The sequence below is a fragment of the Neophocaena asiaeorientalis genome, unplaced genomic scaffold (genome assembly GCF_003031525.2).
Source record: "Neophocaena asiaeorientalis asiaeorientalis breed wild unplaced genomic scaffold, Neophocaena_asiaeorientalis_V1.1 scaffold5, whole genome shotgun sequence".
Taxonomy (NCBI): Eukaryota; Metazoa; Chordata; class Mammalia; order Artiodactyla; family Phocoenidae; genus Neophocaena; species Neophocaena asiaeorientalis.
The window spans coordinates 15429020-15455725 of NW_020174698.1; the positions used below are offsets into that span (position 1 = coordinate 15429020).

A 26706-nucleotide genomic window follows, 5' to 3' on the forward strand; every position below is an offset into this window, starting at 1 on the left:
TGATTTGCAGATATTACACCATCCTCACATCCCTGGGATAAATCCCACTTGATCATGGTGTATGATCCATTTCATTTATTGTTGAATTTGGTTTGCTAATATTTTGTTGAGGATTTTATCATCTATGTTGATCACTGATATTGGCCTGTATTTTTTTTGTTTGTTTTGTTTTGTTTTGTTTTGTTTTGGTATCAGGGTAAAACTGGCCGTATAGAATTTCAGAAGCATTCCTTCTTCTTCAGTTTTTGGAATAGTTTGAGAAGAATAGGTGTTAACTCTTCTCTAAATGTTTGATAGAATTCACCCATGAAGCCAACTGATTCCAAACTTTTGTTTGTTGGAACTTTTTTTTATATTACTGATTCAATTTTTTTTACTGGTAATTGGTCTATTAATATTTTCTATTTATATTTCCAATTCCATCTTAGGAGATTATATATTTCTAGGAATTTTTTCATTTCTTCTAGGTTGTCCATTTTATTGGCATATAAATGTTCATAGTAATCTCTTATCATCCTTTTTATTTCCATGGTATCATTTTAACTGCTCCTCTTTCATTTCTGATTCATTTATTTGGGCCCTCTCTTTTTTTCTTGATGAGTCTGGCTAAAGGTTTATCAATTTTGTTTATCTTTTCAAAGAACCAGATCTTAGTTTCTTTGATCTTTTCTATTGTTATTGTGGTTTTTTGGTCTCTATTTTACTTATTTCTGCTCTACTAACTTTGGGTTTTGTTTATTCTTTTTCTGTTTCCTTTGGGTGTAAGTTTAGGTTGTTTATTTGAGATTTTTCTTGTCTCCTGATGTAGGCTTGTATTGCTATAAACTTCCCTCTTAGAACTGCTTTTTCTGTGTCCCATAGATTTTAGATCAGTGTGATTACATTTTCACTTGTCTCCAGGTATTTTTTTACTTCTTCTTTGATTTCTTCAGTGATCCACTGGTTGTTGCTAGTGTATTGTTTAGCCTCCTCATGTTTATGTTTTTTTACATTTTTTCTTGTAGTTTATTTATAGTCTCATAGCGTTGTGGTGAGAAAAGTTGCTTGATATAATCTCAGTTTTCTTAAATTATCTATTTATTAAGTCTCTTTGTCTAATGTGTCACTTAAGGTCAGTGTTTCCTTATTTTCTTTCTGGATGACCTGCCTATTGATGTGAGTGGGATGTTTAAGTCCCTTACTATTATTGTGTTACTGTCAATTTCTCCCTTTATGTCTGTTAATATTTGCTTATGTATTTAAGTGGTCTTATGTTGGGAGCATATATATTTACAATTATTATATCTTCATCTTGGATTGATCCCTTGATCATTATGTAATGTCCTTTTTTGTTTCTTTTTACAGTCTTTGTTCCAATTCTATTTTGTCTGATATGGTATTGCTTCCAGATTTCTTTCCATTTCCATTTGCATGGAATAAACTTTTTTATCTATCAGTCTGTGTGCCTTTAGATCTGAAATGAGTCTCTTGTAGGCAGCATATATATGGGTCTTGATTTTTCATCCATTCAGCCACTCTATGTCTTTTGATAAGAGCATTTAGTCCATTTACACTTGAAATAATTATTATACGTATGTACTTTTTGCCATTTTGTTCATTGTTTTCGTAGTTCTTTTTTGTTTCTTTCTTATTCTTTTGCTCTCTTCCCTTGTGATTTGATTACAGTCTTTAGCTTTATGTTGTGTTCCTTCCTCTTTTTTGAGTGTGTGTGTCTATTATAGGTTTTTGGTTTGTAATTACCAAGAGGTTCATATTGAACATCATTTATATGTATATATGATTATTTTAAGTTGATGATCTCTTAAGCTTGAATACGTTCTAACCACTCTACATTTTTATTTCCCCCACCACATGTAATGTTTTTGATGTCATATTTTACATCTTTTTGTTTTGTGTATCCGTACTACTTATTATGGATATATATGATTTTACTACTTTTGTTTTTTAACCTTCTTACTAGCTTTATGTGGTTGATCGACTACCTTTACTATCTGCTTGTCTTTACCAGTGATGTTTTTCCTCTCATAATTTTTATATTTCTAGTTGTGGCCTTTTCTTTTCTGCTTAGAGGAGTCCCTTTAACATTTCTTATAAAGCCAGTTTAGTGGTGCTAAATTCTTTCAACTTTTGCTTGTTTGTAAAACTCTTTATCTCTCTTTCAAATCTGAATGATAACTTTGCTAAGAAGAGTATTCCTTGTTATAGGCTTTTCCCTTTCATCACTTTAGATATATTGTGCCACTCCTTTCTGGCCTGCAGTGTTTCTGCTGAGGAGACATCTGATAGTTTCATGAGAGTTTTCTTGTAGGTAACTAGTTGCCCTTCTTTTGCTGCTTTTAAGAGTCTTTATCTTTAATTTTTACCATTTTAATTATGATGTGCCTTGGTGTGTCTTGTTTGGGACTTTCTTTGCTTCCTGGGCCTGGATGTTTGTTTCCTTTCCCAGGTTAGGTAAGTTTTTAGCCATTGTTTCTTCAGATAAGTTCCCTGTCCCTTCCTGTCCCTCTTCTCCTCCTTGGACCCTGTAATGCAAATGTTAGTATGCTTGATGTTGTGCCAGAGATCTCTTGGATTAACCTCACTTTTTAATTTCTTTATCTCCTTTCTGTTCAACTTTGTGTGATTTCTACTACTCTGTCTTCCAGATCACTAATTCATTCCTCTGTATCATCTAACGTACTGTTTATTCCTTCTAGTATATTTTTTTATTTCCATTATTGTATTCTTCAGCTCTGTTTCTTCCTTATATTTTCTAACTCTTTGTTGTTGAAATTCTCACTGTATTTATCCATTCTTCTCTTGAGTTCAGTGAGCATCTTTATGATCATTACTTTGAACTCTTTATCAGGTATATAGCTTATCTCTACTTTGTTTGGTTCTTTTTCTGAGGCTATGTCTTGTTCCTTCATTTGGATCATATTTCTCTGTCTCCCCCTTTTCCCAGTTCTCTATGTTTATTTCTATGTGTTAGGTAGGTAACTTACATATCCTAATCTTAGAGAAGTGGCCTTATGTGGGAGATGTCCTGTTGGGCTCAGCCTCTTACATAGTTTAGATATGAAATTAGAATTTTTAAAAAATAATAATAATAGGGCTTCCCTGGTGGCGCAGTGGTTGAGAGTCCGCCTGCCGATGCAGGGACATGGGTTCGTGCCCTGGTCCGGGAAGATCCCACGTGCCGCGGAGCAGCTAGGCCTGTGAGCCATGGCCGCTGAGCCTGCACGTCCAGAGCCTGTGCTCCACGATGGGAGGAGCCACAACAGTGAGAGGCCCACATACTGCAAAAATAATAATAATAATAATAATTCTCAGGGGAAAAAATGGATATTTGTAATTCCAGTGATGTTGCCATTGTTCTAAAGTAAGTGTCCCTAAAAGGAATTCTGGGTGATTTTACAATACACCAACTTAATTGTTCAAATATAAATGCAACTTGCACTGCTCTAGTTGACTGGATTTAATATTACGTTGGTTCCCTCCAAGGTCAGTAGTGAACTTGACTAAGTAGAGCAGACACAGCTCTTTACTATTTCACATATAGGAACCAGACACCTTAGTTAGAACATTGGCCTTCATTTTGCACAGCCTTTAAAGGACATGATAAACATTAAAAGCAAACTCTTAAGTTTATTTTTCTTCATTCCTATGAGGTTTCAGGTTTTAAACCAGGGAGTTCTCCATACAGTATGGTTTCCATTATGTCATTTTTAATTACAGTCCTGGCAGACATTTTAATTATTCTAATTTTAAAGTGGCCCCCTAGGATCTTGATGTTCCAGGAAAGACAACTTTAAAATACTCTTTGAAATACTTTACCTCCCGTTTTGAGAACTATACCCACACAGCTTTTAGCATATTATATTTAGACAAACCATTGACAGGAAAATCCATTAAGAGCAAATGAAGTCAAAGTGTTTCCTCTTTCTCTTAATAGTAAAAACACTTTCAATCCATTGTGTGTTTTCAACATAGAAAGCAAAGCTAGAACAGTTACGCTTCTGATTTTAAGAAGTAGTCGTGTCTTACATAATAAAATTTCTTTGTATTTCTTGTACTTTAAAATATCATTATTATGAAAGAGAGGATGCCTTACAATATTGTTCCAGACAGTTGAGGTACTGGAGATGTAGTCCATCAGTTTTAGCTTCCAGTGCATTTTGGAAATCATTTAATCGCAGAGTGGCATGTTTTCTTTCGTTGTGTTAATAATGAAATACTTTGAGTTTTCAACTGGCTGTTATGGCCTCATCTGGAGGCCATACTAAGAATCCACAGTGGTGGTTGCTCATGCTGCAAGACAGTCCATTGGAGTGAATGATACCTGGGCAGGTGATGTATTAGGCATTTAGGATTCTATAGGCACAGCCAACTAATTTTTTTCAAATATAGAAGGATGAAATCACAAAATATACAATACTCTTTTTTCCTAAACAATTCTCTGTAGGCTTGACACAAAATTTTTTAGAGCCACTAAAGACTATTTTTTCCTCCTTTATATTTATTTACATTTTCCCATTGCCACACAAACATTGTTTTAAAAGTCTTGGAACTTCGTTGTAATTTATTTTGAGAGATAGCAACTTGGTCAGAATCATGCCAAAAATAATATAGTACTTTATTCAGGATCTGTAACAGGGTAATAATGTTTCTCTAATGCGTGCTCAAAAGCTATTACTCTTGCCATGTAGAAAAGAATAATTTCTTGGGTGATGAACAAGTGTCTGCTTGAAGGACTTTACTGCAATTTGTGCTATGAGAAGTATAAATAGCTAAGATGTTCAGTTGCATTAAATAAGAATGAAATATTAATGTAATAAGTAGACCATCAATAAAATTAGCTTAACCACAGTTAATGCGCACAGTAGTGCGTTCATTTATTTCTTACCGTCTTGGTTTCATTTGTTTATTTCCAATAAAGGAAGGAGAGGTTTTATCTACCTCTGCATTCATTTTCATTCATTCTTCTGTATCACAAGTTTTGTCTCTATCTACTACAGGCATGCGTTGGAGATATTGTGGGTTCAGTTCCAAACCACTGCAATAAAGTGAATAACACAGTAGAGCAAGTCACATGAAATTTTTGGTTGCCCCGTGCATATAAACTTAATAGTTACACTGTACTCTAGGCTGTTTAATGTACAATAGCAGTATGTCTAAAAAAACAATGTACTTACCTTAGTTAAAAAATGCTAACCATCATCTGAGTCTTCAGTGAGTTGTAATAGTAATGTTAAAGATCACTGATACAGATCACCCTAACGAATATAATAATAACGAAAAAGTTTGAAGTATTGCGGATTATCAAAATGTGACATCGAGACATGAAAAGAGCAAACGCTGTTGGAAAAACAGCGCTGATAGACTTGCTTGACACTTGCAAAACTTCAATTTGTGAAAAATGCAGTATCTGCAAAGCACAATAAAGCAAGGCTCAATAAAATGAGCTATGCCTGTATTCCCAAATGTGATTCCTAAAATCCTCTCTTTTTTTATAATAGTATAACAGTTATAAACACAATCATAGCCCTTCTCCTTCCAAGAAGTAATTGGGGGTGTAGGGGAGCATTTCCTGTTAAAGTAATTAAAAATAGTATTGCCAAGCACTTACACTACAATTTTGTTTTTTTTTTTTTAAAAAGGGCTTATTTTATTTTGTTTATTCAAAAGGCTATCAACAGTCCTGGGGCAGAAATAAAAGGTGTTTAACAAGCCACTTCTGTAAACATCATTTCTCCCAAATTTACAGACCTTTATTCTTTTTTTAAAAAAAATACTTATTCATTGTATATTAATGTCCTTTTTAAAAGAATTATTAAGGAGGAATTTAATTCATGTGGTACCACAGTGGAGATGTGATGATGATAAATGACCTTTATCAAGTGCCAATCACAGTACTGACTGCTTTATAAACAAAATATTGCAGTTTTCACAGTGGATGCTACTATTCCCATTTTATGCATAAGGACACTGAGATTTAAGGATACAGTAAGCAAATTACCCACAAATTTACAGATAGTAAGTGTCAGAGCTGGAATTTGAAGCCAAGCAATCTGATTGACTCAAGAACAGCTCCTTTTTCCCACTCTGTTTTGCTACCCCTCCAAGCCTAAGAGAGAGAAAGGAGGGGTAGGACCACCAGCCTGGATTTTATACACAAATATGGTCTGTTCACCATTCATGGTAGAGCCTGTGCTTTGTGTTGTTTCTCCATTTGTGAAAATGGAAATGCACTAAAGCAGCTCTTACCACTATACCAGTGGCCTGTCTTTGAAAAGGAAACAGCTTTTTCAGTATGAGGACTACAAGTGTTTGGGCATGCAACCAAGAAAAACCTACTGGGCTGGCCCAACAGTGTTAGTTATAACTAACCAAACTAATAAGGCATAGACTAGAGGACATATACAGAGAGCAATAACATGAAATTTCAGGTCGAATTGGATTTGTAGTAACAAACTCAAATCAATCGTGAGTGATGTTTTATCTTTTTTTAATGTTGTGGTGTTTTTGGTTATAAATCTGAGAAGAGATTACAAAATGTTGAAAATAAGTATTACTTTCAGGCAATTGAGACTCACTTGATCCGGAAGTCACGTAACGGACTGACTTACATCGCAGAGTGGAAAGGGGGCCTCCTGGAACACAAGATGGGCCACCTGACCTGCTTTGCGGGAGGCATGTTTGCCCTCGGGGCAGATGACGCTCCTGAAGGCCTGACCCAACACTACCTTCAACTCGGGGCTGAAATTGCCCGTACCTGTCATGAATCTTACAATCGCACATGTGAGTACCTGTTACTCTTCATACACAGTCTATGTGCTTTTTATTTCATTCAGTAAGGAACTTTGTCCATTTGTTGCCATCAAAAGAACATCCACCATGCCTGATGAAACTTGATGATCATGATTAATATCTTAAAGGAATTTCTGTTTTTACTTTAAGAGGCATTACTCTTCTGTATAAAAATATTTACCTTTAGTTTACCAAGAAACAAAAATCCAGGCCATAAAGGGTTAAGTCTGTCTAACTTATTGGTCCTGCTTTAGGTAAATAACATTGGGTGAGAGTCTCTGTCCCAAAAGAAACTTGGTATGTTATAAACCGTTATTAATCTTCCCAGAATCTCCATGAAATATATGATGAGTCTGGCAGGCTTCTTATAAAAATAGGAGTTTGATGTACAAATACTAAATAACCTTCATGACATAATGACTTAGAATTCTCAACCACTGATTTTCTAGCTCACTAATAAGGTGGTGCTTTGCACCTACCCAGTGGGTACTCAGTAAATGGTGGTTAAATGAAAGAAAATAAGGGATCATTACCATTTTCTAAAATGGACTCTTTTCAATGAATAAATTATAAAGGTATATTGAATATTGCTTATTATACAGTGTTTATAATTATTCCTTAAAATGATTGTTTTGGCACCTCTCTTGAATGTTGTAAGGTACTTTCTAGTTTCATTTAAGTTATAGACACTAAACATTGTCTAGGACAATAACCCTTGTCCTCCATTGCATCTCCTTTAGTTGTGAAACTGGGACCAGAAGCTTTCAGATTCGATGGCGGTGTTGAAGCCATTGCTACGAGGCAAAATGAAAAATACTACATCCTACGGCCAGAAGTTGTTGAGACTTACATGTACATGTGGCGACTGACTCATGATCCAAAATACAGGAAATGGGCCTGGGAAGCTGTAGAGGTGACGTTTTAATTTGCTTATGTTTCTTATAGAAAAATGTCTGTGGGGGGCTTCCCTGGTGGCGCAGTGGTTGAGAGTCCGCCTGCCGATGCAGGGGACACGGGTTCCTGCCCCAGTCTGGGAAGATCCCACATGCCGCGGAGCGGCTGGGCCCGTGAGCCATGGCCGCTGAGCCTGCGCGTCCGGAGCCTGTGCTCCGCAACGGGAGAGGCCACAGCAGTGAGAGGCCCGCATACCGCAAAAAAAAAAAAAAAAGAAAGAAAGAAAGAAAGAAAAATGTCTGTGGAAAAAATGTTCAGTGATACCTATAAATCTAGCATATCAACTTTTCTATGATTTTTAAAGCTTAAAGTTTTGACCAGCCATCTTTCCATTCAAGACTGTTTTCAGTTAAGTCATCCTATATCCCTGGCTTCAGCTTTGCTTTATGTAACAGTGATATAAATATACCTACTCTGGTGTTGAAGGAGAAATCTAGAAAGGCATATTATAAAATTAAGTTCTCATGACTATAAAAAAGGTGATCGGTTAATTCCACAAAGGATTACGGGCAACTTGGGAATAGTTACCCCAACCTGCTCTCTGTTTCAAAAAACCACTATATGATTGCTTCTTTTAGTCTTTGGGCATGAAAATGATAAAATATGCTTTTAGTTAGAGTAACTTAGCTGCTTAGAGCTAAATTTTAGAAAGTACCTATAGAAGAACTACTTTGTACAGAATATTCCGACACTGGTCTCAGGATTCTCCAAATATCTATAAGCTTCATATCTGTCCAGTGTGTTATTTGAATTGTCTTTGTCACTTCTTGAGTCTCTTCCTGCTGAATATGGTGTATCATCTTCCTGAACTAATCCGTTGAACACTTTGTGTGCTGAATGCCAGCAGAGGCGCCCTTCAGGATATGCATCAAACAACGTCTAATTTTTTTTTTTTTTTTTTGCAATACGGGGGCTCACGGGCTCAGCTGCTCCCCGGCCCGTGGGATCCTCCCGGACCGGGACACGAACCTGCATCCCCTGCATCAGCAGGCGGACTCCCAACCACTGTGCCACCAGGGAAGCCCACAACGTCTAATTTTAAGAGCTATTATTCCAAAAGGAGTGAAAGGGAATTCAGGGGATAAGAACAAACAAATGCTTTAATTACATTCTCTTATTGTCTAGCACTCTTTGTTAGAAAGCTAGCTGTCTTTTAAAACCGTTAGGAATAACTTCTCTTGGGAAATCTAAAATGAATATTGCCTTTATGTAAAATTTAACTGATACCTCAGAAAGCCATTGATGAATCTTGCTTATTAACCCTCTTCGTTTAATGTGTGTCTTATAACCAGTTGTCAATCATTTTAAGTAATAGCAATTTTTTAGGCCTCTTTTTTTTGCATAATTTTCTAATTATGGTTAGTCAGTTGTAATTTCAGTTTCTTTAAGTTTATGTTTTTTCCTCTGAAAAAAGTATATTAAAATTGAGGTTCATCTAAGCCTTGGTGATTGGGAATTATTTTGGTCTTCAATAGGCCAGTGAGGTTTTAGAGTTGATGGATAACTATCCAGTCTTGCTCCTCTGAAGAATAATTCTGAGATGCATTCTAGATGGTTCCTTAGAGGTTTTCCAGCAGGAGCAAGCCCCCCCATGCACACAGCAGTGACCTGCTCAACGTGTATTTCACTGGCCCTTCTCCCTTCCTTGTTTTACTCTCCCCACTCACTCGCTCACTTCCTGATATCACCTCCCCCAGAATCTCCCTGCATCCAATCCTTGTCTCATGCTCGGTTTTTAGAGGAACTCTTGCCCAGAGGCTGAGAGCCCCAGAACAGATTGTGGTGAAATGATGTTCTGATCAGACTAACCAGCCTGGTTACATAGCCACTTCCACTGTGGAAAAACTGTAAAACCAGGGCCTATTATGGGGGCCCAGGAGAGCTGCTTGTCCCCAGCTTCACATCCCTAAAGTCTTAAAATTTAGACTTGACATGAAGGATTTTCATTTTTTGAAAGTTAAAAATGCCTCTTCAGCATCCCCCCACCTTTTTTCATTTTAACTTACCAAAAGCCTCAAAAAATAAAAATAGCTAGGCCTCTCTAAACATCTGAAAGGCCCTTGTCACTGTGCTAAGTGTATCTTCATCTTGAGTTTTATTCGTTTTATTTTTTTAATATTTTTATTGGAGTATAATTGCTTTACAATGTTGTGTTAGTTTCTGCTGTATAGCAAAGTGAATCAGCTATATATATACATATATTCCCATATCTCTTCCCTCTTGCATATCCTTTCCATCCTCCTTATCCCACCCCTCTAGGTGGTCACAAAGCACCAAGCTGATCACCCCGTGCCATGGCGCTGCTTCCCAGTAGCTATCTATTTTACATTTGGTAGTGTATATATGTCAACGCTACTCTCTCACTTCGTCCCATCTTACCCTTCCCCCTCCCCGTGTCCTCAAGTCCATTCTCTATGTCTGCATCTTTATTCCTGTCCTGCCCCTAGGTTCTTCAGAACCATTTTTTTTTTTAGATTCCATACATATGTAGTAGCATACAGTATTTGTTTTTCTCTTTCTGACTTACTTCACTCTGCATGACAGACTCTAGGTCCATCCACCTCACTGCAAATAACTCAATTTCATTTCTTTTTATGGCTGCGTAATATTCCATTGTATGTATGTGCCACATCTTCTTTATCCATTCATCTGTCGCTGGACACTTAGGTTGCTTCCGTGTCCTGGCTATTGTAAATAGTGCTGCAGTGAACATTGTGGTACATGACTCTTTTTGAATTATGGTTTTCTCAGGGTATATGCCCAGTAATGGGCTTGCTGGGTCATATGGTAGTTCTATTTTTAGTTTTTTAAGGAACCTCCATACTGTTCTCCATAGTGGCTGTATCAATTTACATTCCCACCAACAGTGCAAGAGAGTTCCCTTTTCTCACACCCTCTCCAGCATTTATTGTTTGTAGATTTTTTGATGATGGCCATTCTGACTGGTGTGAGGTGATACCTCATTGTAGTTTCGATTTGCATTTCTCTAATGATAAGTGATGTTGAGCATCCTTTCATGTGTTTGTTGGCAATCTGTATATCTTCTTTGGAGAAATGTCTATTTAGGTCTTCTGCCCACTTTTGGATTGGGTTACTTGTTTTTTTGATATTGAGCTGCATGAGCTGCTTATATATTTTGGAGTTTAATCCTTTGTCAGGTGCTTCATTTGCAAATGTTTCCTCTCATTCTAAGGGTTGTCTTCTCGTCTTGCTTATGGTTTCCTTTGCTGTGCAAAAGCTTTTAAGTTTCATTAGGTCCCATTTGTTTATTTTTGTTTTTATTTCCATTTCTCTAGGAGGTGGGTCAAAAAGAATCTTACTGTGATTTATGTCAGAGAGTGTTCTGTCTATGTTTTCCTCTACGAGTTTTATACTGTCTCTGGACTTACATTTAGGTATTTAATCCATTTTGATTTTATTTTTGTGTATGGTGTTAGGGAGTGTTCTAATTTCATTCTTTTACATGTAGCTGTCCAGTTTTCCCAGCACAATTTATAGAAGAGGCTGTCTTTTCTCCATTGTATATTCTTGCCTCATTTATCAAAAATAAGGTGACCATATGTGCATGGACTTATCTATGGGCTTTCTATCCTATTCCATTGATCTATATTTCTGTTTTTGTGCCAGTACCATACTGTCTTGATTACTGTAGCTTTGTAGTATAGTCTGAAGTCAGGGAACCTGATTCCTCCAGCTCCGTTGTTCTTTCTCAAGATTGCTTTGGCTATTCAGGGTCTTTTGTGTTTCCATACAACTTTTGCAATTTTTTGTTCTAGTTCTGTGAAAAATGCCATTGGTAGTCTGATAGGGATTGCCTTGAATCTGTAGATTGTTTGGGGTAGTATAGTCATTTTCACAATATTGATTCTTCCAATCTGAGAACATGGTATATACATCTCTCCATCTCTTTGTATCATCTTTAATTTCTTTCATCAGTGTCTTATTGTTTTCTGCATACAGGTCTTTTGTCTCATTAGGTAGGTTTATTCCTAGGTATTTTGTTCTTTTTGTTGCAATGGTAAATGGGAGTATTTCCTTAATTTCCTTTTCAGATTTTTCATCATTAGTGTATAGGAAGGCAAGAGATTTCCATGCATTAATTTTGTATCATGCTACTTTACCAAATTCATTGATTAGCTCTAGTAGTTTTCTGGTAGCATCTTTAGGATTCTCTATGTATAGTATCATGTCATCTGCAAACAGTGACAGTTTTACTTCTTCTTTTCCATTTTGGATTCCTTTTTCTTCTCTGATTGCTATGGCTAAAACTTCCACAACTATGTTGAATAATAGCAGTGAGAGTGGAAAACCTTGTCTTGTTCCTGATCTTAGTGGAAATTGTTTCAGTTTTTCACCATGGAGAATGTTGTTGGCTGTGGATTTGTCGTATATGGCCTTTATTATGTTGAGTTAAGTTCCCTCTATGCCTACTTTGTGGAGGGTTTTTATCATAAATGGGTGTTGAATTTGGTTGAAAGCTTTTTCTGCATCCATTGAGATGATCATATGGTTTTTCTCCTTCAATTTGTTAATATGGTGTATCACATTGATTGATTTGCATATATTGAAGAATCCTTGCATTCCTGGGTTAAAACCCAGTTGAGCATGGTGTATAATCCTTTTATTGTGCTGTTGGATTGTGTTTGCTAGTATTCTGTTGAGGATTTTTGCATCTATGTTCATCACTGATATTGGCCTATAGTTTTCTTTTTTTGTGACATCTTTGTCTGGCTTTGGTATCATGGTGATCGTGGCCTCGTAGAATGAGTTTGGGGTGTTCCTCCCTCTGCTATATTATGGAAGAGTTTGAGAAGGATAGGTGTTAGCTCTTCTCTAAATGTTTGATAGAATTCACCTGTGAAGCCATCTAGTCCTGGGCTTTTGTTTGTTGGAAGATTTTTAATCACAGTTTCAATTTCAGTGCTTGTGATTGGTCTGTTTATATTTTCTATTTCTTCCTGGTTCAGTCTCAGAAGGTTGTGCTTTTCTGAGAATTTGTCCATTTCTTCTAGGATGTCCATTTTATTAGCATATAATTGCTTGTAGTAATCTCTCATCATCCTGTATATTTCTGCAGTGTCAATTGTTACCTCTCCTTTTTCATTTCTAATTCTGTTGATTTGAGCCTTCTCCCTTTTTTTCTTGATGAGTCTGGCTAATGGTATATCAATTGTGTTTATCTTCTCAAAGAACCAGCTTTTAGTTTTATTGATCTTTGCTATTGTTTCCTTCCTTTCTTTTTCATTTATTTCTGATCTGATTTTTATGATTTCTTTCCTTCTGCTAACTTTGGGGTATTTTTGTTCTTCTTTCTCTAATTTCTTTAGGTGTAAATTTATTTGAGATTTTTCTTTTTTCTTATTTCTTGAGGTAAGATTGTATTGCTACAGAATTCCCTCTTAGAACTGCTTTTGCTGCATCCCATAGGTTTTGGGTTGTTGTGTTTTCATTGTCATTTGTTTCTGAGTATTTTTTGATTTCCTCTTCAATTTCTTCAGTGATCTCTTGGTTATTTAGTAGCATATCATTTAGCCTCCATGTGTTTGTATTTTTTACAGTTTTTTTCCTGTAATTGACATCTAGTCTCATAGCATTGTGGTCAGAAAAGATACTTGATATGATTTCAATTTTCTTAAATTTACCAAGGCTTGATTTGTGACCCAAGATATGATGTATCCTGAAGAATGTTCCATGAGCACTTGAGAAGAACGTGTATTCTGTTGTTTTTGGATGGAATGTCCTCTAAATATCAATTAAGTCCATCTTGTTTAATGTGTCATTTAATGCTTGTGTTTCCTTATATATTTTCATTTTGGATGATCTGTCCATTGGTGGAAGTGGGGTGTTAAAGTCCACTACTATTATTGTGTGACTGTCAATTTCCTCTTTTATGGCTGTTATCATTTGCCTTATGTATTGAGGTGCTCCTATGCTGGGTGCATAAATATTTACAGTTGTTATATCTTCTTGGATTAATCCCTTCATCATTATGTAGTGTCCTTCTTTGTCTCTTGTAATAGTCTTTAATTTAAAGTTGATTTTTGTCTGATATGGGAATTGCTACTCCAGCTTTCTTTTGATTTCCGTTTGCATGGAATATCTTTTTCCATCCCCTCACTTTCAGTCTGTATGCATTCCTAGGTCTGAAGTGAACCTTTTCCAGACAGCATATATACGGGTCTTGTTTTTGTATCCATTCAGCCAGTCTGTGTCTTTTGGTTGGAGCATTTAATCCATTTACATTTAAGGTAGTTATCAATATGTATGTTCCTATTATCATTTTCTTAATTGTTTGGGGTTTGGTTTTGTAGGTTTTTTCCTTCTCTTGTGTTTCCTGCCTAGAGAAGTTCCTTTAGCATTTCTAGTAAAGCTGATTTGGTGCTGCTGAATTCTCTTATCTTTTGCTTGTCTGTAAAGGTTTTAATTTCTCCCTGGAATCTGAATGAGATCCTTGCTGGGTAGAGTACTCTTGGTTGTAGGTTTTTCCCTTTCATCACTTTAAATATGTCCTGCGACACCCTTCTTACTTGCAGAGTTTCTGCTTAAAGATCAGCTGTTAACCTTATGGAGATTCCCTCGTATGTTATTTGTTGCTTTTCCCTTGATGCTTTTAATATGTTTTCTTTGTATTTAATTTTTGATAGTTTGATTAATATGTGTCTTGGCGTGTTTCTCCTTGGATTTTCCTGTATGGGACTCTCTGTGCTTCCTGGACTTGATTGACTATTTCCTTTCCCATATTAGGGAAGTTTTCAACTATAATCTCTTCAAATATTTTCTCAGTCTCTTTCTTTTTCTCTTCTTCTTCTGGGACCCCTATAATTCAAATGTTGGTGTGTTTAATGTTGTCCCAGAGATCTCTGAGACTGTCCTCAATTCTTTTGTCTTTATTCTGCTCTGCAATAGTTATTTCCACTATTTTATCTTCCAGGTCATTTATCCGTTCTTCTGCCTCAGTTATTGTGCTGTTAATTCATTCTGGAGAATTCTTAATTTCATTTATTGTGTTGTTCATCATTGTTTGTTTGCTCTTTATTTCTTCTAGGTCCTTGTTAAACGTTTCTTGTATTTTCTTCATTCTGTTTCCAAGATTTTGGATCATCTTTACTATCATTATTCTGAATTCTTTTTCAGGTAGACTGCCTATGTCCTCTTCATTTGTTTGGTCTGGTGGGTTTTTACCTTGCTCCTTCATCTGCTGCATATTTCTCTTTCTTCCCATTTTGCTTAACTTGCTATGTTTGGGGGCTCCTTTTCGTGGGCTGCATTTCGTAGTTCCTGGTGTTTTTGGTGTCTGAACCCACTAGGTAAGGTTGCTTCAGTCGGTTGTGTAGGCTTCCTGGTAGAGAGGACTGGCACCTGTGTTCTGGTGAGTGGGGCTGGATCTTGTCTTTCTGGTAGCAGGGCTGCATCCAGTGGTGCGTTTTGGGGGTGTCTGTGACCTTATTTTGATTTTAGGCAGCCTCTCTGCTAATGGGTGGGTTTGTGTTCCTCTCTTGCTAGTTGTTTGGCATGGGCCATCCAGCACTGGAGCTTGCTGGCCGTTGCGTAGAACTGGATCTTAACATTGAGATGGAGATCCCTGGGAGAGCTCTCGCCGATTGATATTATGTGGGGCCTGGAGATCTCTGGTGGTCCAGTGTCCTGAACTTGTCTCTCCCACCTCAGAGGCTCAGGCCTGACACCCATCCAGAGCACCAAGACCCTGTTAGCCACATGGCTCAGAAGAAAAGGGAGGAAAAAAAGAAAGAAAATAATAATAAATTAAATAATTAAAATAAAATTTTTTTAATTATTAAAATAAAAAAATTAAGTAAAAAAAAGAGAGCAACCAAACCAATAAACAAATCCACCAATGATAACAAGCACTAAAAACTATACTAAGATAAACATAAAAATCAGAAACAAGTCAGTCGCAGACAGCAAACCCCAAGTTTACAGTTGCTCCCAAAGTCCACTTCCTCAATTTGGGATGATTGGTTGTCTATTCACGTATATCACAGATGCAGGGTGCATCACGTTGATTGTGGAGCTTTAATCCGCTGCTCCTGAGGCTGCTGGGAGATATTTCCCTTTCTCTTCTTTGTTCGCACAGCTCCTGGGGTTCAGCTTTGGTTTTGGCCCCGCCTCTGCATGTAGGTTGGCTGAGGGCGTCTGTTCTTCGCTCAGACAGGACAGGGTTAAAGCAGCGGCTGATTAGGGGCCTCTGGCTCACTCAGGCCTGGGGGGAGGGAGGGGCACGGAGTGCAGGGCCAGCCTGCCATGGCAGAGGCCGACATGACGTTGCAACAGCCTGAGGCTCACAGTGTGTTCTCCCGGGGAAGTTGTCCCTGGATCCCAGGACCCTGGCAGGGGCGAGCTACACACGCTCCTGGGAAGGGAGGTGTGGATAGTGACCTGTGCTCACACACAGGCTTCTTGGTGGCTTCAGCAGCTGCATTAGTGTTTAAGCCCATCTCTGGTGTCCGAGTTGATAGCTGTGGCTCGTGCCCATCTCTGGAGCTTGTTTAGGCAGTGCTCTGCCTTCTGTGGACAGACAGGGAAGGAATCCCCTCTCCTCACGCACCCCAAAACAATTGTGGACAGACAGGGAAGGAATCCCCTCTCCTCACGCACCCCAAAACAATGGTCTCTTGCCTCTTAGGCAGTTCCAAACTTTTTCCCGGCCTCCCTCCTGGCTAGCTGTGGCGCACTAGCCCCCTTCAGGCTGCGTTCACGCAGCCAACCCCAGTCCTCTCCCTGGGATATGACCTCCGAAGTCTGAGCCTCAGCTCCCAGCCCTCGCCCACCCTTGGCAGGTGAGCAGACAAGCCTCTCAGGCTGGTGAGTGCTGGTCGGCATCGATCCTCTGTGGGGAATCTCTCCACTTTGCCCTCTGCACCCCTATTGCAGCGCTCTCCTCCGTGGCTCCAAAGCTTCCGCCCAGCCAACCCCTGTCTCCGCCCATGAAGGGGCTTCCTAGTGTTTGGAAACCTTTCCTCCTTCACAGCTCCCTCGCAGAGGTGCAGGTCCCGTCCCTACTCTTTTGTCTCTGTTTTTTCTTTTTTCTTTTGCCCTACCCAGGTACGTGAGGAGTTTCTTGACTTTTGGGAAGTCTGAGGTCTTCTGCCAGTGTTCAGTGGGTGTTCTGTAGGAGTTGTTCCATGTGTAGATATATCTTTGATGCATTTGTGGGGAGGAAGGTGATCTCCACATCTTACTCCTCTGCCATCTTCTGCACTAGTCTTGAGTTTTTTTCTCAGGACAACCTCATGTTGAGAAAAGGCATGCTGCCTGGGTCCAGGAAACTGAGGCCGCAGCTAGGGAGTCTAGAGCTGGGATTCGGCCCCCACCTCTAAAATGTTAGATTGTCTTCTTGACTACTCTGATTCACCACATCAGGATTGGGGGAGAAAAAGAATGAGTGGAGGTGATCTGAAAAGATGAAAAACGTTTGGGCAGTGCCTACCCCCAAAACAACTCTTTTTTCTATAATAAAAGAAGGAGCTTATAGAAATTTCTACAGGAGGGAGGGTTAGCTGTTATCATGCCTGGCCCTCTCTTTAGCTTATTTCTTTATTACCAAAAAACTTCAAGGGGCAAACCAAGAAAAACATCTGTGGATAAAATCTTTTTTTTAAGGAGATGTCTAGAAATAGGATTTCATTATGTTCAGTAATAACAAATTTACCCATTTCTTCTAAATCTTGGTGGTTTTTTTTCCTTTTTCATAAATAATTTTTGGCCTACTGCATGTATCTGGTATTTGACTTTTTATCAAAAAGAACTGTTATCAAAAAAGAAGGAAGGAAAAATATAATAGGACCTGAAAGTTCCTTTCTTCAGCCTTTTCCCCCACTTAGCTCTTTGTCTGAAACTAAGAATATAATCGAAGCCTTTTTTTTAAGGTAATTGTTCTTATATTCCCCGGGGCTTTTAAACAGTACCAAACCAGGAGATGGGTGTTTTTTTATTCACATAGCCTGCCAGTTAGATTTTCTTTCACCTGGTAACTAAATGCTTCTCCTCTGGGCCCCATGCTCTCTCCCTTCTGCCCTCCAGCCCTAGGGTACAGAATCAATATCCTCATTATCAGTGTCTGCAGATGGAAGCTGAGCTCTCAGCACCACATTCCTGCTCCCTGCCTTTGCCTCATCCATCCCACGTTTTCTGGGCTCCACATGCTTAGAGCCGTGCTTTCCTCCAAAGCCCTTTTCTAGCCAATGAAGATTTTTCTCAACTAACATGGCAAGACCTATGCCATATCTTGGTAGTTGAGCTAAATGGGAGGAAAATATGATGTAATTATGCACATAAAAAAAGAGGAAAAGCGTTGTGATCTGTAAAAGAAAACTGAAAAATAAATGAATAATGACGTGAGAACCTAAGAGTAACATTTTTTTCATGTTTCCTATGTTTTCTTTATCTCATTAAAAATTTTAAGGGGCTTAGGCTTACACTTTAGTACACATTCTATGAATTAGAACCAGATTTCCAGTGACAGTTTGTATACAGTGGAAATCTTTATTTGACCTTTTAGTTACTAGAATTAATAGGATGTGGTGAATAGAAAATAACTTTCTTGGAGATGACTATGCCTGGTAACCAGCAAAGCAAGCCAATGTAATTTCCAAATACAAAGAGCAGTCAGGTTAGCAGCAGCTGACAGAATGGAAGGCAAGTTATTTTAGGTGTTACCTAAATTTTCGTTCCCACACTGCCCAACCCATGTCTTTCCCCATCTCTGACTGTAGTACTCGTTGTAGTCAGGCAGCTATAGAAATGTAGGCTTATTTCTCTCCTCATAGTTACCAGTGGTTTCATCCCATCTTTCTTCCATCTCAGACTAAAGAAAAGAAAGATGTATTTCAGAAATGGATACCAGCCATGTTTTTTTCACTGCTTTCCGTTTTCTCTTTTATATCTGTCAGTCACCAATATCACTCAGTACTCCACAGTCAATTTTTTTTAAATAAGATATTCTGACGATAGTAGCAGCTGTTTTGGTTCCAGTGCACTTTCTCAACCAGCGGTTTAGAATCCCAGTTGACATGAACAATCTCTCTAGACCAGGGGTCAGCAAACTTTTTCTGTAAGGGCCAGAGAGAATTGGGCTTGGGGGACCTATGCATTTATTCAACTCTGCCATTGTAGTGAAAGAACAGCCACACACAATATGTAAACAAGTGAGTGTGGCTGTGGTTCAATAATACCTTACTTACAAAAACAAAAAGCAGGCTGGATATAGCTTGTGGTCTGTAGTTTGATGCATCCTGCTCTAGACCATAAAAAGAAATGGTAAAAATCACTGACATTCCAGAACTAAATATAGAAGTGTTTCCAATTAGATGAGATATACGGTCCATATGTCCTTTAACTTTTCATACTTTATTTGCATTTACATGTTATGTTTTTTTAAATTTTCACCTGAAACTATTGCAATCTATCATTCCATTTGAATCCTTATTTCAGTTAAATGTGACAATCTAATGGTAAAAATTTGTGACAGTCAGTTTACCGGAATGTGACCATTTTTTTCCCTCCTCATTGTGATTTAGGCCTTGGAGAAACACTGCAGAGTGAAAGGAGGCTATTCAGGCCTCAGGGATGTTTACTTCCACAAGGAGAGCTATGATGATGTGCAGCAGAGTTTCTTCCTGGCAGAAACACTAAAGTAAGTAAAAATTATTCTGGTGGTATGTGACTAAGATACCTGAAGAGATCTTCTTTCTAGTTGTCTTTATCATGAACACATTCAAATAACATCAAGCATGACTGCTTCCGAATGCCATTCTACGTGCACGGCAGTAATTGCAGGTGTGTTTTCATCATCATGTAAGTTCGACAACTTGGGACTGCTTTGTATGGTTCTCGTACACAGGGACCAAAGCACAGGGCAGCTTCTTTCTTCGGCATTAATGAGTATACCCCTTAAGGTTTTGCTATACTTGACGGTTGTCCATGATTCTCCCATAAGATGAATGGAGACATTGATGTGTTTTTTTTCTGTCTCTTTGTGGTTTCACTGGCTGACAGGGTCTCTCGGGCCTCACATACCCATGTTTCTCTCTCCAGATATTTGTACTTAATATTTTCTGATGACGATCTACTTCCACTGGAACACTGGATCTTCAATACCGAGGCACATCTTCTCCCTGTACTCTCTAGGAATATAAAGAAAGTTGAAGTCAATGAGAAATAAAAAGACATTCTGTATTTTACTCTCCTCCATTCCCTTCACTGCTTACCTTAATAATTCCTTTTCTGGTGATCAGGCATATGATGAGTTTTTATTAATAGGTCTGTGATTATTCTAAGTTTTAAAATTGTTTTGCAGTCTTTTATGTTTATTATCATAGGCATAGATGGACCTAAATTCCTTATTGTAGCCTTTATTATTCAGTGAATCACATGGTTTTTTGTTTGTTTGTTTGTTTTAAGTAATCTTTTATCTCTGGAGTTCATGAAGGTGTAGTATCATTTTTATTAAACTAAATAGAATGGTATACCAATGACCTCTTAATTACAATTTTGATTTGACTGCAAAACTTTTTCCTCCTCTATGAGGAGATGATGTCTGCTTTAAGCTGTAATGTTTTGCCATGTTGCAAAAAGCCATAATAATAAATAATAAAAAAGCTTTTTCCTTTTCAATTTCGTGTTAATCTGGTTTGTCTATCCACCAGAGACAAATCTTATAACTGTGACAAGCCTCCTTATGCAGGTCCATCATTATTTGATAGAATGTCTTCTAAGATACTTTACTCACATTTTAATTCAAATTAGAATGTCATCCCAGAAGGCTCATCTCCTCTTGACCTCATTTCATTGGATCCATGGTATATTTTTGTTGGTCACTTATATTAGTGTTTCCTAATTTGGGAATTAGTTCTCAAGGATTACTTTAAATGCCCTGTGTCATCTCTGGATCATGTACTGGTTAATTTCTTCCATTCTCTACCACACAGTGAAGTGAGCTTTCCAGTTTTTCAGAGCTCTGCTGTTAACCGAATTATATTTTTTAAAGGGAAATTGTATAACTTTTAGTGTGTTAGCTTTTGCTTTTATCTGAATATATGAAGAAATTGGGGCTCTCTCTGAAGAGAGGGTGAGTATGCCATATGGTTTTTTGTTTGCATTTCACCTTTAATTCTTTTTTCTCGAAAAAAAGAAACCTTTACATTTCGTTCAGGTTTTTCAGATTTGAAAAGAGCCCTTTCTCAAATGTAGTAAATCATTTCATTTCAGTTTATGAAAGCAGGATTTAACTCTGAAAGAATTTTTGCCAGTGTATCTATTCATGGTCAATTGAGGAAAATCTAATAAACTTTTAGGTCAAATTAGGATGTAGTGTATTTTGTCTGGTTAAATTCAACATAGCGATTTCCACTTAGAAGTAATATATAGGAATGGACATTCCCAATCCCCTACAATCCTATAGCAGCTCAAAATAATTATGATTACATGACTCTTCAAAGCCTTTTTTGAGAGATGAATGGTTTTCCCAAAAATAGATCTGGTGACACCTTGTGTTTTCTTACCATATTTGTCCATATTTTATATATATTCCCATGAAAGGGCTAATATGATGATGCATATACTGAGGTACAAAGATTTTGACCACCTGCATTTTCAACTACAGTGGTCAAATAGATCAGTACAACCCCATGGATTAGGCTGAAGCACGTGAAATTGAGGCATTTCTAGTTTAAAGATTGTTCAGTATCAGCAATTTCATGTGATTCAACCTAATATTTTTTAAGACAGTTATTTTCTTAGATCTCAATAGACTTAGTCCACCTTGTGTGACCTGCCCTTTTTTTCAATATTATTCATTCAAACAATAAGTCAATAAAATTAGTAAGTGAAAAAAAGATCCCTTAGTACGTCATGATTGCTATTCCCAGGACTTAAAGGCAAAATATAGAAGATTCTTGTTAAAATTGGGCCATATGTATTTAGATTATAATTTTCACATGAATGTCCTTGGACTAGCAATTTAAATTAATTTATTTTCTTTGCTTTTCAATCTGATTTGAAAGAGCACAAGCTGATAGGTATTTCTGCAGCAGATAGGATATTAAAATCAGGTTGTATGTACGCACTGCACCATGACGTACCTTTTGTATTCTGGAATAAATAGGCAAGAAGATTGTACTGCGTGTTGCTCGGCCAGTGGCAAGAACAAAGGTATTTCAAGTCTAGAACTTGGATATTTTAACAAAACCCAAAACACCAAAAATGTAAACAAGATAAGAGATTAATATTATGGTGATGTAATTTAATTAAAGTTATATTTTGCACTAATTATTTTAAACAACTGAAGTCCTTAGGTAAATGCTGTCTTTCATTCATTTTCAGCAAAAACTGTGCAGTTAAGTTTACATATGTTTTCACACCCCAAAAGGTGAATAATTAAAATAGCACTTAATTTTGTGTTTCTGCATTTGTTTGGGATACGTCGGGCAATTAATATTACACATATAAGTTGTATGGCAGTTTATAGAACTCAGTGATGTTTGTCATGATGCCTTCATATGTACTACCAGTTCTTTCCATTGATTGTTTTTGATTTGTACTTAAATCCATTCTGTCATTTCCAACTTTATATAAATCTCTAATGTTATGGGAAATGATAGATCGACACATAATTTTTAAAAACTATATTTGTAAAATTTCTCTATTGTAAATAAAGCCTTTTAATATATCTCGTCATTTGTCTTTTGGGTTTTCTCTCCTTTTAAGGAAGCTTCTGAATATGTTGGGATGAGTGTGTACAGTTGCAAATGGAAATATTAGATCCTAACAGTGATTCCGTACCACACCCGGAGAATTGTGATGAGGAAATATTTCCCATTAAAAACTTTAAATTGCAAATAATGTTGCATAACCATCTTTAGCTAATCAAACAGTTTTATTAAGAATCTAACATATGGTGAACACCAGGGCAGGTAGGGTAGAGGCAGGGAGTTGGCGTTAGAAATAACATAAAGAGTATGGTCCTTGCTCTTAAGTTTACGGTCCAATTGAGGAGCTCAAACTCCCCCCCCACCACCACTGCTGAAAGAAAACAAAACAAAACAGATTCTACCGTATATTCATAGGCTTTGCTACAGCTATTTGCAAATGTCTTAAAAGCAGTACATTATTTAAAAATATTAAGTACCAGTATTACATAACATGCTGTTGTTTTAAATAAATAATCATAAGAATGGGTAATTTTTTTATTGCTACCTATAGTAGTTTTAGGGAACTATAGAGTAAATTAGTATTTATGACTGGAATCAACCCTCAACCAACAGATTTTTTTTTACTCCATTTATATCATTAAGGTACCATGTATGGCCTTGTGTAAAATGCACACCAAAAAAATTAAGTCGTGATTTCTTTAATACTGAGTTTTTTCCAGTGTTTCTGTTTGAATAGCCTACTATTGTTTCCTGTAACTTAATCTCACAGTCCCTATATCATATAAAAAAAACTATTTCAATAGCATGAAGCAAAGAAATTGGTTTTTCACTTAACGTAGAGTTAGTCAAATGGGAACCTTCTGAATTCAATTATTTGTAACACAGATGACGTTGGTTGTGTTTACTCTATTGGTGACAGGATTATTTGAAAAGATTCTAAGCATGATTTTTATTCATACTAATTGTCAGCCATCCACACAGTGATGGCAACTTGGCAATCAATACATCTAATTTCTGATAATTATATGTAGACAGTTGCATAAAGTTTTAGGAAAACAACATAGATCTTTTTTAATTTAAGCACAGAGTTCATTATCTAATTGACCTTCTAGCTCCTTAGGTTGGGGCTGAGGGAAAATCTTATTTCATCTTTTTAACTGATTTAATGACCCAAAGACTGATCTCTGTTTTTTCCTGGCTCATTCCGTCTACATTGGCCAACACATGAGTCATAATCTTTACAAAATATTTGCCAGGCATCAGATATGCATATAAACTATTAGAACTACATAGGAGTCTAGACAGCATTTAGTCCAACTCTCTTATTGTAAATATGAGGAAACTGGGAAATTTTCCCAAGGTCAGGAACTCTTTTCTGTCCTGGCTCTGTGCTACCAGACACAGGGATTTGGTAAGATTTATGCTCATAAGAAGGAACAATACATGAGAGCATATGTTATATCCGACCAGCCACTCCAACATAAAGGTGTCAACTCAGAGTTCACCCTTGGAAATTGGTCTAAGGCTGTATTTCTCAAGGTGTGGGCTACAGTTCACCTGTATCAGAACCTCTTGTAGGTCTTGTTAAAATGCAGATTCCAGAGCATTACCCTAAATTGAGCAAATCAAAATTGGGGGGTGGCCTGGAATATCCATGTTTAATGAGCTCTTTCTGTTATTCCTATGCGTACTAAAGTCGAGAGCCACAGTTTTAAGTTATAGGTAGGTGGAAGTCCTGAGATAGAAGAAATCGTGAATTAATTAGCAAGTCATGACAAGCATATGTACCTTTTTCTGAATTTTTATTTCTACTTCAAGGTTTAAGCACAGCAACTTGAAACATAATTTGGATCATTTTGGAAAACGTAGATTCATCCTTTCACAAAAGCATTTCTGAACACTAAGCCGTACACCTAAATCTTTAAGAAACATATTTACATTGGATTTTTAAACAACTCTTTTCTTATTGAGGTAATCTTAAAAGTATTAACTTCAATCACTCCTTTGTTTCATTTGCTTTCTTCTCCCAAAAGCTGCTTTTAAAGTTTGTTCTTCAATTGTTTCTTCTTGTTGAATTTTAACATGACTGTCACTTGCACAGACTACACAGAATTCCTAGTTTGGCCACATGCCATGTAAATATATAAGATGTTCTTGCAAATGACCTCTGAAAAGGACCTTCATTTCCACCCACACCCACCTACGCCCCCCCACCCCTGCTGCGTTTTTACATTCATTGCAATGCTAATCGCCAAAGATGTTTTGACTTATGATCACTTTGAATCTCCTTAAGACATGCCGTTACTTACTAATAAATTAATGTAATTTTGTGTTACAGATCCATTTGATTCCCCAGCGAATGCAAATTACCATGAAAGCTTAGAGAACAGTCATAGATGCACAGCAACTTTTCCGCATCCTGGGATATTTTGGCCTTAGGCTATGAACACATATTAATTCATAATTCTGCAGAAAGGGCCATAAAATGTACTGATTTTCAAATAGCATTTTCCAGAAAATGACTAACACCTGAGAGCTCTTTGTTTTGTTTGTCTTATTTTGTTCTGTTTTTTAACTCTTTCAGGAGAAATAAGTGATGATTCTCATTCACAGAATCTTTAAGAACTTTGTTCCTGACTTTCAATTTTTATAGTTGTTGGTGGAAAGTAGAAACACAGAGCTTTGAATGGCTGCTTAGAACCAGACGGGAGGTCACCATAGCAACTTCTTAAGGCAAGCACAGTGCTATTGGTCCCATTTCATGGACATGGCAGCTTTGGCTTCTTGGGACCCAAGGCCTCTATTTTGGTAAGTGACAGAAGGAGAAGCAGACTAAGTCTCTTCCTTCTTTGTGCAAAACCTCATCACCACCCTGCTAGTCAATACAATACTTTAACCACACTAGTTAAATAAATCCTAAGTAAATTTCACTGCTATTCACACTGCTATCTGCTATTTCCAGATTTATAACTTTGTGACTTAATGTAGTCTTAGCGAGGAGCTGCAAAATTTTATATGTTTTAAATGCCACCATTAAAATAAAATCCCTCTAGTCTCTTTTCTCTATATGATGCAGTAGAGAAGGGGTAGAAAGTAGGTACAGTTGGGCCAATGGGAAGCAGACTTCACTGAGAAGACAACTGAGTTCCAAACGTGGCTCTATTATTAACTTCCTGCGTGATTTGGAACAAGCCCTTGAAGTCTTTACGTCTCAGTTTCCTCATCTGTAAAATGAGAGGAGTGGTCAGCCCAGGTGGAGCAGCTAGGCTATCCCTTCAGTGTTGTCTGTTGTGGATGCTGGAGCAGGAAACAGCAGTACACAAGCCAGCAATGTTCCATCCATGGACTAGAGGCCACCACACCCAGATTACAAGACATCAAAACCTTCATTTTCTCATCTGTAAAATGGGAATAATAACACCTACATCGTGAGGACTAAAATAGCTAATATATGTACATGTTCTTAGCTCTGTACCTGGCAGGATTATGCCTTCAATCCCTGAATCCCAGCCCCTATTTCTAGCTCTGTAAGAAAGAGCTAGAAAGAATCATCTCTCTACCTTGGGAAGCCTCCAGCTTGTTTTGTTATGAGAACACATTTGCTGTTATCTTGCTTGCCATTTCCAAATACCCTAGGCTTTTTTGGATACTGTCCTTCGATCAGACTGCTTCAAACACATATTATTGCTCATCTTCCAAGGTCAGAGTTTAGCTCTTATTTTCTGACATGAGAACAGAAATATCCAGTTCTTTCTTCACACTAGTATGACGCAGTAATTGAAGACTTTTCTACATATTTTTTTATTGAAGAACAAGAGGTTTTCTTTTAACATTTGTGGAAGAAAAGAAATAGAGTTCAACCCACCTGATTGCTGCTCTGGTAAGAGCATTATTATCAATTGTGTCACTGGTATATTCAAATAACCCCATGAAAATAAAACCATGACTGCAAGAACTGCTTTTAAAATTGAAGTATAGTTTTGTTTTCATCCCAGAGTAGCTTTGGAAACCAACAAATTCAGTGTTATGAACTAGGAAAGATTGATGAAATAACTTCTGAGGGAGCCAGTATTGCTTCCAAAATCAGCTTACATGTTTGAAAAGCACTTACAGTGACTTAAAATAATCATATCCAAAGAAGAATGCATAGAGTGGTTTTGATTGAGAGTCCCCTCACCTGTCCCCATCCTCCAAAACAAACAAACCCTTTGTTTCCACAGCAGTGGAGACACGCATTAGGTGAGAGTGACACTTGCCTTTTCTTCTGGTACTTCCCACCCCCTACCCCGCCCCC

At 37.4% G+C, this 26706-nt stretch overlaps 1 protein-coding gene across 9 annotated transcripts in view; it reads left to right on the forward strand.

Annotated features, from left to right (window-relative positions):
* Positions 1-26706, forward strand: part of MAN1A1 (mannosidase alpha class 1A member 1) — a 194144-nt gene that overhangs the window by 141932 nt on the left and 25506 nt on the right. For 6 of the 9 annotated variants that reach the window (XM_024758978.1, XM_024758981.1, XM_024758980.1 and 3 more), the window contains exons 10-13: positions 6561-6780; positions 7530-7702; positions 19281-19396; positions 25066-25220. In XM_024758978.1, coding sequence (XP_024614746.1) covers positions 6561-6780; positions 7530-7702; positions 19281-19396; positions 25066-25144 — 588 coding nt within the window. In that variant the 3' untranslated portion in view covers positions 25145-25220. Of the gene's footprint in view, positions 1-6560; positions 6781-7529; positions 7703-19280; positions 19397-19797; positions 22438-24996; positions 25221-26706 lie in introns of those variants that run through there. The other 3 variants (XM_024758985.1, XM_024758976.1, XM_024758977.1) reach the window with 3 other exon arrangements.